The sequence below is a fragment of the Helicoverpa zea genome, chromosome 31 (assembly GCF_022581195.2).
Source record: "Helicoverpa zea isolate HzStark_Cry1AcR chromosome 31, ilHelZeax1.1, whole genome shotgun sequence".
Lineage (NCBI taxonomy): Eukaryota > Metazoa > Arthropoda > Insecta > Lepidoptera > Noctuidae > Helicoverpa > Helicoverpa zea.
In genome coordinates, this window is record NC_061482.1 from 2,458,892 (window position 1) to 2,473,454 (window position 14,563).

Sequence of the window (14,563 nt, forward strand, 5' to 3'; positions counted from 1 at the left end):
TGAATTATTTTCACACTTGACATCTTTGGCATCAAGATGATGATTTCCCCTCTCTCTCTCTACTCAAATCCAGTTTTTTATGTGAACGTCTCATTGTAGCAGAACCGCGTAATATTTTTCACAAAAAATATTGTTACGTCTTGCTTACGGCCAGCACTAGCGCACACTGAACCGCCGCGCGGACGCATGCAGTGTGGTGCGGGGTTGGGGGGGTACGGCAAGATATTCGCCGTACCGCACTGAATGAAAATAATTATTTTACTGTGCGTTACGGCAACTATTTTGCCGTATATTGTTAGTGTACAATATTATTATATTAAAAGCAACAATATTGAAAATATCACTATCTCATTCCTACGCGCAAGGGAACTTAGATAAATCGCCCCCGCACAGTACGCAAAACAAGGATAACGAGCTACCGCACTGGCTGAGAGTCAAATACGGCCAAATACTTGCCGTAACGCAGTGAATGTGTTAACATACTCATAACTATGTCTTATCTTGATTTAATGTTTGTATTGGTACAATAGTTGTATCGGTAGTGAACGTGGTTAAAGCGGGCGCTACATGAGTTTTGTGTTTATCGATTGGTGCCTAAATTTAAGCGTTGTTAAATTAGATTTCGATTTGCTAACTTGCTGTAGCCAATATCAATTTAGAATAGACACATATCAAAGCGTGTTATAGTCGTTGGCAGGCGGAAATAGTTCAATATAAACTTGCACATTAAAAGGACCTCAGCAAGAAATAAATTGTCTGAGAGGTTGTAAAATAGTGTTTATTCTGTCACCTTTAGACCAGTTCTGAAGTACGTAGGTACCCATTAGTTTTATTGAAATTGCAACACACTCGTACGTGGGTGTTCAATAACCTGCGGAAGTTAATTCGCAAAATTAATTACTTACCCTAAGTTAGGTAAGTTGCGAAACGACAGCCTGCTACATTTATAATAAGTGCCGTTTCATGTAGATTATTATTTAGCTATCGGATACTTATTAATTACTGGGAATTGCGTTACGTTATACGTATTCGTTACAGAAGTTTTTTATAAACATTGTTATACACGCCTGTTCCGGTCAATTTAATATATCCTTCAAATACGTTCGCTTAATGTGACCAAGCCTAAAAATAACAATATAACATAGCATAACAGAATAGCAACAGTAAGAAATGTGAAATATTTCTGAATTGTTGCGACCCAACATTACAACGTATGTATTGGATTGCGTTCGTAACATAACGTAAGTATTTGGAGCGACATTTTTTACACAGGTGCGAGTCGTGGTGGGTAAACATGTTATAAAACGTTGCATCACGGAGCTCCACATAACCGCGGGTTCTCGTACGCGAAGAACAATAAACACTGGTAATCATTGGTAATTGTCGCGTGGCGCGCGGTGGGAACGGGCGGTTTTTGCGCGCGCACTCACAATGGCGCGGAAAGCGCGGCCCGTGTGTACCGCTGCGACGCCGAACCAGATTTACGTAATGACACTCACGCAATTTTCCTTGCACGGAAATGTCGCGAACTCGCAGCTTTTTAAGCGCAGAGCCGCGGCTTCGTGTTGCGAACTTTACGTTTACGTACATGTGGACTAACAATGTTAAGCGTCTTCATAGGTTTTGCGCAATGCTTGCATTTCAGTAGATTTGCTCTTTTGGATAACATTAAGTAAGCACCTGCACTGGATGGTAAAAAACATGCATTTCAGAACATATTACAACCTAGACGTCTTCGTACCAATTGCGGAGTCGATTGAAACATTGAGGTCAAAGTTCTGTTAAAAGTTTAACTTATGCAACAGTTAATGAATCATAAGATAAAACTAATAGCATTTTTATAACAGGTGGACGACGGATGTCATTAAATGTTTGATCAATTTTATGACATGAGTCGAGACTGGAACTGGCAGTGTAGTCGAATGTATTCCGGCGACTGCATACCAGAGCATGTATTGCGCAGTATTTTGTATTCCTTATTGCTTAACCGGGAGACGTAAATGGCAGTGTATGGCGGAGACCGTGTCTGCAGCGAGAACCAGACCGACAGGCGCTGATTAACATTCCGACAACAGAGCTTAAATACTAGCGAACATACCCGAGCCACCGCCTAGACTGACTGATTTGTACCAATCCCCTATCCGCGGCCGATGCAATCGCCTTACTTCACCTAACCTACTTACATCTAGACAAGAATCAATTTAACTAACATAATAAAATATTGCTGCAGCTATTAGTGAACGCCTTTTTTGTTTTGCATCAGAGACAGCGGAGACTACGTGGGCCACCGTGGTAATACTTATTTTTTCCATCGACTGTGTAATACTACGCAAAGTTTTATAAGATAGTAGCTTATAGCTTATCTCCCATCATCAATCACGGGCCAAAGAAAAACGTCTTAAACAGTATTTTTACCACCAACATTTCAATTATGATGAATAACCATGGGACGATGAAACCTGACTCCACATACATACCTCAATAAAGTTATATCATTCGCTCCGTTAGCACATTTTATTAATTGCGCCTTTAAGATTTGTTCAGCGACAACGATAGGTGTGTTGTGTTATAATGAGTAATAATATTCTTTATGTAACTTTGACTCACTTTCACGTCTTTATAGTTGGCGACGATTTCCGAAGCGAAAGTGTTATTGCCGATGATGGGCTTGTTCTTGACGCTGGGGAAGATGATGCCGCCCTTGCGGCTGGCGGGGCGCGGCGACGTGCTGCCGGCCGCTGGGGTCACGGTCACCGTGGCGCCGCTCGCGCTCAGCGTCGCGCTCGTGCTCGTGCTCGGGCTGCGACCGACAACAACGTTAGTCCCGTACACCTACTCCCGCGCCGGCCGCACGCATGTAGCTTGTACGGGTCAACTACAGTCGCCAGGGCGCGCAAGCTACATCGCATGGAAAACAACATCGCAACAATCGCAAGGGCACAATTGGAAATAGAATGATGTCACCTGTTGTTTAGCGTGGAGGTGGGCGGCGTGGTGGCGGCCACGGTGCTGGTGGTCGGGTCGGCGTCGGGCTCATCCACGCGGTACCGGTTGGGCGCGTACTCCACCAGCCGGTCGATGGTGGGGTCTAGCAGCAGCTCGGCGGGCACGGGCCGCTGCGCCAGCGTCGCCACGTCGTCTTCCTGCTTCTTCAACCGCTTCTCCACCATATCTAAATTCTCAATGATCAGATTGGTCTTGAGACGCAAGTCATTGTGGATCTGACCGATAGCGCGTTCTTGCCTTTGAGTTTGCGTGAGCAGCTCGTCAGACTTAGGAACCAAATCATCTACTGAACTCTTAGTACCGACCACTACATCCCATACTTCGTCCATCTTTTCAGATACACTCATCATAGGTATGATTTTGTTGACGAGGGTATCGATTTTACTATTTTTCGTGACAGGAGCCGCTGTGCTGGTTGCCGTGCGGTTCTTGAACAAACTGTTAACGTTAATGGAAGCATCTTCAGGCTCAACAATAGCGGCATGGACGTCGGCCATCATGTAAAGCACTTTGCCTAAATTCTCCGAAACAAGATTTATATGGAATTGTAGTTTACGATCGACTGTAGACACGGAACTCCTCAGTTGATCCACTTCTTTAGTGATTTCATTGACAACCTCGGTGTTCAAACCTTTTGCAATTTCTATAACGTTCAAATTGATAGGTTTCTTTTCACTGGCCTCGGCATTGATGTCATCGACGGGCAAAAAATTACTATCGATCTGATTCTTAAGGCCTACCAGTTTGGTGTCGATGTTTGACACTTTTTGATCTAGTGACTCGAGTTTTCGGTCAAGCAACTGTGCGTCACTGATTTTATTTTTATTTTCTTGTCTCTTAGCGCTTGCTTCGGTAACAGTTTGCTCGTCGTTCTGTCCGATGTGACTGAACAGTTTTAGGTCGAGGTTCCCCAGTTTTGATATGATAGCATCAGTTTTGTGTATGTTGTCGTTTACTCTCGAGTCGAGCGCTTCAACTCTCCTCATTAAGTGTTCCACGGCCTTGTCCAAGTTCTCTATCCTTTGTAGTTTCGTTTCTAGCGTACTCACTATTACTTCAAACACGTTGAATATGTACTGCTCTCTGAAACAAGGAAAAAAAATTGCAATTAGTACTGGTTACAAATGTTTGTGAGTCTGTAGTTTTGGAGGCTAAAGTTAATTCGGTATTAACTACGCCTAGTGAAATTGACATACCTGTCATCGGTTATTATGCAAGGAAAGAAATAGAAACCATAATACGTGATACATACAAGCGTGCCATAAAATGTGTAATGGTGCCATAGACTTGCCACTCGTATAGACAAGCCACTCCAAAAGTATACGTTTAATCTTGTTATGAAAACTTTAAATTAAATTGCGCAGCCTCTGAAAATGTATGAAGCTATAAAGCCTACAAAATATCTAGCAATTTGTTACAGCAATTTACTAAATTAAATGTCATGTCAAACCATTTTACGAGTCAGTGGTAAATACTGAGCAAATATTTTTGTTGTATTTTAATTCAAATGGACTGTGGTGTTCTCATTTCCTATTCAATATTTTATTATTATATCTGTCCTGTCTGATAGACTCTTAGCATCATTGACAGTAACCGAATGACAGTGACGTGCAATAAAAACAATACGCGCGTTTACTGACAACGTAATGTCAAATGTTACGTCATACGCTCCGTTATACTTGAAAGTATAAACATGACATTATTACCTTACGATTATAATCATAAAGCCAATAAAATACTAGCCAAACTGGTATAGAAAACGTTTAGTGAGATCTTCTTTAATACGGTTATTTAATATTGCACTTTAATGTGTGTCATTAGTATGTTAATTAGCTCGACTAGTGTAGCGATAGGTGTTGGACCAACCGATACAATTTATGTAATATATTAAATTAAATATGGGAATTATTTATCATAACGTTGTCAATGAATGGTAAACGAGTTTCATGGATACGCAGACTTTCTTCTTGATATTTAGTTTTATTGAAAAAATCATCTGTGTAGGTATCTATTTGCTGAGAGTACATACTTAATTCTGTTGTATATTAGATATTTTTAAACTTTTAATTATTGTGAGTGCCTTCAACAATAATAGTGTGTTCCTATTCTGTAAAATTCTGTAAACTAATATCGTAATAGAAGCAATGACGACACGATTCAGTTAACGTTACACCCAACGATTTCTGAACCAATTAAGTATATTTGAGCAACAATATCACCGATATTATGACTGGCGAAGATAAGTAAGCTCTGCTTGCAAGCAAGGTGTTCGCCAACATAAGTTCCATTTCGTAATCACAAACGAACCTGTTATTATATAGAGTGTCGGCCGCACCAGATCGGCCTAAAGACGCGAGACTGCCCGGTATTATGCAAATGTACAGTAAAATCGCATTTTGGTCAACCGGCCCACTTAAATGTTTGCTTTGGTAAATCTTACAACCTGTCCTATCCGATATGCGAGACTTCCTGAAATCGTGGCGATATAAACTGCAGTAACGGCATTGAGGATTTCGAAATGTTTCGCTCCTTTCGAACATATTATGGTCGCTATTCCAGGGTACGGTTCTAGAAATTTAATCGAGCTGTTGATTAATGAAGCATTCAATGCAACTGTTTTGTGAGCGGGAATTTTAGTCTTGAGGATATTTTGTAAGAGTACACGTATTTAGATTGTTGACTATTAACCGTTGTTAGTTTGGGCTCGCGTGATGTTTTAACACAGCTCCCGGGATAACTGTTGGTTAACCAATTCGTTAATGATTCGTAGTATGGTTGCTAGTTATAGTGTGTGTGTTTATGCTAATTGATTAAACACTTTATTGTGGGTGATTACCTGTTTCATAAGGAAACCTGACTTTGTTTGTATGTTATGGTAAAGACTCCATCAATCGAGATAATTTTTTATAGATAAATAAAAATGTAGAGACAGATTTTATAATTTTCATCCAAATACCTAAAAGGTGCAGGTAAAATATCCTTTGTTAATTTGAGTTTGACTACACAATTAATGTTAAGTGGTAATGCTTAAATGTTTTATAAATTGTGCAAACCTTTGTTAATTGCCTTGATTACTATAGACGCCAATTAACATGGGCTTGGACATCCTATTTATAAGTGCTTAGGAAGTAAGAGAGACCATCGCATTTATCCTATAAGCTAGTCTTGACTTATATAAATACGAAAGTAATCGCGAATCGTTGTTAGAAGCTAGAAAAAAGAGACCATAATGATGGGTCAAGCCAAAGTTGTGCCTTGTGCTGATCAAATCATAATATAGCAAGATCTGCCAAAAAAATAAAAAATAAATAAGATTTGCGTTTATGTATTCTGCGTGACACCCTTATTGTTTGCTCAAATTCTTTTTGTCAGCCAACAATTCGCAGGCACGTACAAAATGCTTGACCATTTTCTTCAGTCCCTAACACGCAGGACTAATCCGAGGGCAGAACATTTTTAGACCCGAAGTAGTTCAGGGTCTAGTATTGTGTGCAATTCTTTATACGGACTGGCTATTGTCAGAAAGATATTTTGTTGCATTTGTTCCGATCGTGTAACGGAACGTGCTTTGTCTGTGCACGAAGAGGCTCGAGCGTGCAGAGTTTGTATTTCAAAAGTTCTTTTTTAATAAAAAGTAAGTTCGAAATCTTTGGATGTCTTTTTTTTTAATTGATGGTAAAAATCATCAAATGATTCCTCCCGCTGTGGGTTAGCAGCGGCCAGGGTATGTCAGACTTTTAGTACCAGGTGCCGCGGTAACTCTTTCGAACAATCCCGCAGCAGATATCGTGTGTGATAAGATGATGGTAAGTTTCAGTAATGTTTCTCATTTTGCTTTCATCTGAATTCTAGGATAATTTGAAAACTAATTTCACTGGAAAATTGCCCATTCATGAATAGTGCACACGGGATGCGGCTGAAGCCGCTGGTGGAAACTAGTACTTAGCATACAAAATCTTGAATCATACCTGCACAGCTAAAACTGGTCAAATATTCTTACTTAAAAAATATCACAAATGTTCACGTTCCTCATAGTATCAGTGGAATCGTGACTAGTAAAATCTTCCACTAGGAGGCTCATGACCACGATTGTGACCACGATTTGACTTATCTATCCTAGACGTATTTAGTAAATGCATCACGTCTGAACTATTTTTTGAACGTAACTGTTCTCCTTGATATGGTTATCAGAAAAAAACAGGTTGTACCAAACTGGTGTAGTGGGTACTAATTATCATGTTAGTATTTAAATCGGAGAGCACGTAAATGTCGGTCCTGCTTGTGATCTCTCTCCGGTCGTGTCGGATTGCCGTCCCATCGAGCTATGAGAGTGAAGGAATAGTGAGTGCACCTGTATCTGCGCAAATGCTCATGTATAATATGTCCTGCGCAGTTGGCTGATCTTCTTACATGAGAATAGCCGCCGTAGCCGATAATCGGCTAGGAGGACATCATCATCATCATTTGAATCCACACTAATATTGTAAGGCTTTCAATGAAAATTTTGTTTGTTTAAACACGCTTATCTTATGAAAAATTCACTCGGTGTTAGATAGCCCGTTTATCGATAAAAGCTATATGTCCCTTTTTAGCCAGTTCCATATAATTTGATAGGTATCAAGAGTGTGTTACACCTCAAAAATTATAACCCAGATTTTGAAATAAAATAAGAATTAAGCATTTGTTTGTAATAATTCATTGTTCTGTATGATCAGTATCTGATAGCAAAGTCGATAGTAATCGCCTGACATACCACTGAACTATGTTACGGCCGACACAAGGACTTAAAAAGAATCTAGGTAAATATAATTAGTTGGGACTTAGATATAATCGACAATAGACCACATATATGTCGGCAAGTATGTTAGTTATAGTAAAAACAGCAAATATTTTCATGGGAACGAGTGGTAGAACCTTGTCGTTTGTTTGACTAGAACTAAGTACACTTGGTGTATTTTGATATCAAGCCGAGTGACCCTCACTTGACCATGTAGGTCGGTAGTTTGTGACAACAGTCGTATGTACACACTCATATGAAATAGCTATGATTAGGTACTTTACCGATGGTTTATACTTTATTACGTTACCTACATAATAAACTTTATTACTAGATTTCTGTTTTCAGCATGGAAAACATAATCATATTAATATTATAAATGCGAAGCTTTGTGTGTATAAATGTTTTGTTTCTCTTTCACGCCATAACTATAATATGGATTTTGATAAAATTTTGCAGTCATCATCCTCCGAGCCTTTTTCCCCACTATGTTGGGGTCGGCTTCCAGTCTAACCGGATTCAGCTGAGTACCAGTGCTTTACAAGAAGCGACTGCCTATCTGACCTCCTCATCCCAGTTACCCGGGCAACCCAATACCCCCTAGTTAGACTGGTGTCAGACTTACTAAAATTTCGCTGTGATAGAGCTAAATATCACAATACAATATATAATAATCTCTCGTAAAGCAAGATAAATTGCTGGCAAAGCAAGCTAGCATATAAAACAATAGTGATACATTAACTGCGTCAGTGTTGCCATAAAAAATATTGACAACGTAATTTTCGAGGCATTAAAAGTCACATGAGCACTCAATATGTCCACGATAATGTTTTTATGTTACATTCAAGTTTTATGTAGCTGTAATAACGGGTGCATAGGTTTTATGCGCACGCGTCGAAAGGCCGCACCTGTTTCTTTAAAACCCACACACTGCATACTTTAAAGTCAGCCGATAGTTGACTTGATTACGGGCAATTTTTTTAAAGAAAATCTTGATTCTAATCAAAGTTTTCAGTCGGTCTGATATTCCCGGCTTAGGGATCTATCAGACAGAGAGTTGTCACGCGGTCGAGCGTTCTGCTTTCGCTCTCTGCGTTCGAGCTCTACTACTATACTACTTCTACTTGACCGAGGCGGTCAGAATGCCTCCTGTATGAGTGTATCTATGTAACGTTATATGCCGCAGAGAACGCAAAACTGACCGCTTGAAAGTTTGACCGCTTGACCGCTCTCTGTCTGATAGATCCGTATATATCCGTATATAGATAGATTTGTACTTTATCTTTGTAATTTGCGTTCTATCATTCATCTTCATACTGGTTTATGAGCCCAAACAAACTATCGGCCGACTAAAAGTTTGTAGTGTGGTACCTACTGTTAAACTGCATCCACCTTTACCTACATTTTTATTCAAGAGCATGTGAACATACGTTTAAAAGTTAACTGAAATTAGATCATAATTACGAAATATGTTTACGTAACTGCATGTAGAGTTTTGCATTACTTTTCGGTGTAAAATTTGATATTTAAAACGATTGCTTGAGTTAATTATTATTGCAACAGAGTATCGGCAAGAGTTGTTTCGCGAAGATGGCTGGTTACATACGTAATATTCAGGTACCAATAATAATACAGTAATGAATGTCTTATTGCAAATAATCCATTGTTTTGAATTTAACTTCTTCTGCCATTACTTTCTTTCCCGTCCCGAGAAATTTTTTTCCCGGATGTGGATAAAAAGTAGCCATATACCTTTTTTTTTTTTTTATCGACGTAAAATCATCAAATGACCCCTCCCGCTGTGGGTTAGCAGCGGTGAGGGAGTGTCAGACTCTTACTGACTAAAATCGTCGTGTTCCGTCATAGGCCTTTTATGTACCAGGGCCGCGGTATCTCTTTCGAACAACCCGCAGCCCTGGCAGGCCTTGGCCCTGCTGGGCCCCGCTGGGGTTGCTGACGTCTCTTTGAGGAGCGCGTGGAACAACGCGCGCCGTCGACACGGGTCTGTCGTCTAGGAAGACAGAGGGACGATGAGCCACCCGAACTCACCGCCCACAGACCCACGCCTACGGTGGCCGGGAGTCATCTCGCGACACCCGGCGCCCATGGTGTCTACCAGGTCCAGCGCGGCGGCCGGGATGAGAGGTGCGAACTCTCTGGCGTTCCGCCTCCTCCTTCTCGAGCATGACCGCTTCGCAGAAGGAGGCGACGGCATCCCATTCCCTCTCGCCCCGGACCATGGCCTGAACCAGGGCCGGACGCGAGAGGTCGCCGCCGCCCAAAGCCTCGACGAGGACCCGGCGGTGCCCTTCCCATGCGGGGCACACCTGGACTGTGTGGCCCACCGTGTCCTCGGGGCTGTCCGCACAATGGTGACACCCGGGCGCCTCCTCACGACCGATGCGGTGCAGGTACCTCCCGAAACAACCGTGTCCGTTGAGGACCTGCGTCATGCGGTACGTGAGGGCGCCGTGACTCCTCCCGAGCCACTCCTCAAAGAGGGGACTTACCGCCACGATGGTGGCGTGCCCTGCACTGGGTTGCGATAGTCGTTCCCTCCAGGCCACCATGAGATCGCGCCGGAGTTCCGCCCGCTGCGCGACAACTTGCCGCGGCAACGGGGTTTCTCCCCGGCGCTGAGCCTCCTCGCGCCAGTCGTACAGGCGCAAGAAGACCCTCGCCTCCAGATCCCACGGTGGCAGTCCAGCGAGTAGGCCAGCTGCTTCGCGGGAGATCGTGCGGTACCCCCGGATTAGCCTAATGGCTATCACCCTTTGGGGCACGTTCAGGTAGTGCACAGCCCGCGGCCGTGCCGAACGTGCCCATACCGGGGCCCCGTAAAGGGCCATGGACCGCATGACCCCCGCGTAGAGTTTACGGCAGGGGGCGTTTGGGCCTCCCAGGTTGGGCAGGAGCCGCTTGAATGCAGCACCTGCCTTCTCCAGTTTGGGGCCCAAACGTCGGAAGTGCTCGACGAAGCTCCACCGGCCGTCGAGGACGAGTCCCAGGTACTTCATCGCCCTCTCGACGCCGATGGTAGCCCCCCCCACCGTGACTTGGGAGCCTGAAGGTTGCGCGTTCCGAAGCCCATGAAAGCACATGGCCTCGGATTTGTGCAAGGCCACCTCCAGTCCCAGCAGCTGGATCCTCTCGATGACTATCGCAACCCCGCGCGTCATTATGTCGGCCGCCTCCTGGTGCGACCTCCCTTGTGCCAGAACCAGCGTGTCGTCAGCGTAGCAGACCACGCTGACGCCGCTAGGGAGGTCGGCGCGCAGCACCCAGTCGTAGCCGATGTTCCACAAGAGCGGCCCCAGTACCGACCCCTGCGGAACACCGCACGACATCTCTCGCCGGTTCCATTCCCCGTTGTGACTAGGGTAAATGATGGACCTATCCGACAGATAGGCCTCGACCACGCGACGAAGGTAGGTCGGCACCCGGTGATACCGGAGTGCCTCCCTGATGCAACTCCAGGGAAGGGTGTTGAAGGCGTTGGCGATGTCAAGAGACACCGCCAAGACGACCCCCCCCCGGGACACAGCATCCCCCGTCGTGAGAGCTCTCACGCGCATGATGGCGTCCACCGTTGAGCGCCCCTTGCGGAAACCGAACTGGTGGTCCGCAAGGTCCGGCCCTATCCCCCCAAGGTGCGCGACGAGGCGGTGTGCGACAACTCGCTCAAAGAGCTTGCCCACCTCGTCGAGCAACACGATAGGCCGGTATGCGGACGGAGAGTCCGCAGGGTGCCCCGGCTTCCGTATGAGGACCAGTTTCCCTGTCTTCCAACGAAGTGGGAACTGGCCCCTCTCCAAACATGCGCTGAGAAGCCCCCTAAGTCGAGGCCCGAGAGCCTCAAGGGCCAGGACCCAGGCCTTGCCAGGCAGGCCATCAGGCCCTGGGGCGGTGTTTTTGGCTTTCAGCCTAGCCACCGCCACTCTCAGGTCCACCCCAGTCACCTCGGGGACATCGTCGTCGTCGGAAGTGTGGTCCGTACTTGACACCGCGGGTTGCAGAGACATGGGCGGGGGAGAGTGTTCCCCGCGCGAAGGGAACAGAGCGCTCACCACCTCCTCCACCAGCTGAGGCCGAAGACTCTGGGTCAGCGGGGGGGCCCATGGGCGGAGCTTGCCCCGCACCATTTTGTACGGGCGCCCCCACGGGTCCCTGTCCAGAGACCCCAGCAGCTCCGCATTGGCCACCTCCTTGGCCTGGACGATGGCCAATTGGAGGGCGGTCTTCGCAGCTCTGTAACCCTCGTACAGCTCTGCTTCCTTGGCTTCTGCATCCGGAGGGCGGATGCGCAGCCTGCGGTGTCTGGTGTACAGGTGCCTCGCAGCGACGCACGCCTCTCGAAGGGCCGCGATCTCGCAAGACCACCAGTACACCTGGCGTCGGGCGCGTCCTGGCGGGACTCGGGGCATGGCCACGTCACAAATCTCGGACATGGTCTCCCGGAACCACTCCGCCTCGTCGTTGATGTCGGCGGGCCTGTCCGGTGATGACACCCAGGCCTGCACGACTGAGGCTTCCAGGAGAAGCTCCCGGTCAAGGTGCCTCAGCGCCCAAAGTAGCCATATACCTAGGCTTCTTTTTAGGTATTCTGTTTATTAATACTTTTTTATTCTGAGTATTTTAATATGTAAGCTAACAGCAAATTTTCATCAAAGTCCACCCAGCGGTTATTGGGTTAACCTACAAAAATCTTAACAAACTTTCGTAATATCAATATTTAGCTTAGAGTTAGGCTAGGCAGATGAATTTAAATTATTTTGATTGCTTTTACGTTTCATGCTTCTATCGTTTCTTTGCAGTATTGAAGTAATTTACTCCAATCTCGAGTAGTGGATTTAAAACTCGTTTACTTATCTTTTTTCGAAGACTGCTAAAAAGTAGACAGCATGCATTGTAACAGGTAAAATATACTTTTATATTGTTTTTACGACTTTTGTCAAGCAACGCTAACGTCGAGGTATTTCATACAACATGTAATTGTCAGTCGCAGTGATTGTTCAGTAATTAAATCGTCAGTTTTAGTACTTCAACTGCTGTTTTTATAATAGTAATATTGATAGCAAAGTCATGTTAACTTTTTGTGTAGAACTAGATTAGGCACGCGAAATAATGGGGGTTGGGGAACCATTTCTCGCGTCTAGGTAAAAATTGACCAAACCGTAAAAATCGTCTCCTGCGTATCTCCAAATAACATTTTGTTCAACTGGTTTAGCCATTATGGTGTAAAAATTAAACAAACTTACTTTGAAAAATGCAAAAAAAAGTAGAGCGTAGGTACTTTTTAAACAAAATATGGCATTCTCATTCTACAATCCGGCACTAACAATGTACAATGCAATAAAACAAATGCCTAATTCACTTTTTTTTTCCGACGTCAAAAATCATCAAATGATCCCTCCCGCTGTGGGTTAGCAGCGGTGAGGGAGTGTCAGACTCTTACTGACTAAAAACCGTCGTGTTCCGTCATAGGCCTTTTATGTACCAGGGCCGCGGTATCTCTTTCGAACAACCCGCAGATGCCTAATTCACATCTTAATTCGATTAAAATATAGTGCGAATAGTAGGTAAGTACAATGGTGCTAAAATTCAAGTCAAATGAACAAACGGTTTGACAAAGTAGAAAGCGAGTTCACATAGTTATAAAGAATTTTGTATTTTAACGATGATATAACATACATTTTTAGAAATTAGTGTTTTTTCTTTAAGATCTAATTTGTTACGTCACTTATTTTTACTGATTTTATATTTGTTTTTATTAACCGGGATGGGATTGTTTTTGGCAAAAAAAAAAAACAAAAATTGTTTTTATTCTTTCAGAATTTGGTAACATCTTGGCTGATTATTTTAATTATTTATTATAATTTTAACATAAGCTTCATATAACTTATATCAAACAATCTGCAATCGGAAAACAACGGATGGATAAGTTATTGAAATCCGAAGTTAAATAGATTGGAGGAAGTAAACATAAATATTGTTAATCGATTAAAATATAATATAGTGTGGTTTCGTTCTCAAAATAACCGCAACCTTTAAAAGAGAAAGAGCTTCGCTCAGCGCTTGCTTCATTTCTGTAAATAACACCTACATAATATTATGTACATGTAATACATAACAAATATTCGCGCACTTTTTATTTGCATACAAAATACCAATCAAATATTATATATTATAAAATAAATTTTAATATTCTCAGTAATTTATCTCTAGAGTAAGAGTGCATTGTTCAGCTGTCTTGGAGTACCTATTTATATTACCTATTCAGAGATTTCAGATTAGCTGAAGATTCCTATAAACTAGCGCAAACAGTTTTGTGTATAATAAATGTTTTAACAAACAGAACATACATACTGTTCTATGTATGTTCTGTTTGTTAAAACATTTAACAAATAAAAACTGGCTAAATATGATTCGGACTCCCGCAATATAATAAAGTACTCTGTATCCTTCCGTATACCTCCGTATCGTGATCTACATAAGATTTAAAACGGCAAAAACGTTACGTTTAATTTTTGGTAGATATATTTATTTTATGTTTTCAGTACAAATTAATTGTAATGTTTTAGCAACAACAAAACCTTACCAAAGTCAAAGTCTTTATTGTAAAAATTTACAAACAAGAGTTTCGTTAACCTCTCGAAGCAGTTAGGTTTATTCAATAAGAAACCGGTATTTTCAAAATTCAACAATCAGTTCTTACAAAACGTATGTTCATTTCAAACCGACCCTACGAGCTATGGAACCAATTGCAGTGGCAAATCTTGT

The 14,563-nt window shown here is 43.1% G+C and overlaps 1 protein-coding gene across 1 annotated transcript in view; it reads right to left on the reverse strand.

Annotated features, from left to right (window-relative positions):
• Positions 1 to 14,563, reverse strand: part of LOC124645250 (angiopoietin-related protein 2) — a 97,366-nt gene that overhangs the window by 18,696 nt on the left and 64,107 nt on the right. The window contains exons 2-3 of the mRNA XM_047185042.1: positions 2,965 to 4,089; positions 2,608 to 2,800 (exon numbers count right to left, since the gene is read on the reverse strand). Of these exons, the coding sequence (XP_047040998.1) occupies positions 2,608 to 2,800; positions 2,965 to 3,992 (1,221 nt within the window). The 5' untranslated portion in view covers positions 3,993 to 4,089. The remainder of the gene's footprint in view (positions 1 to 2,607; positions 2,801 to 2,964; positions 4,090 to 14,563) is intronic.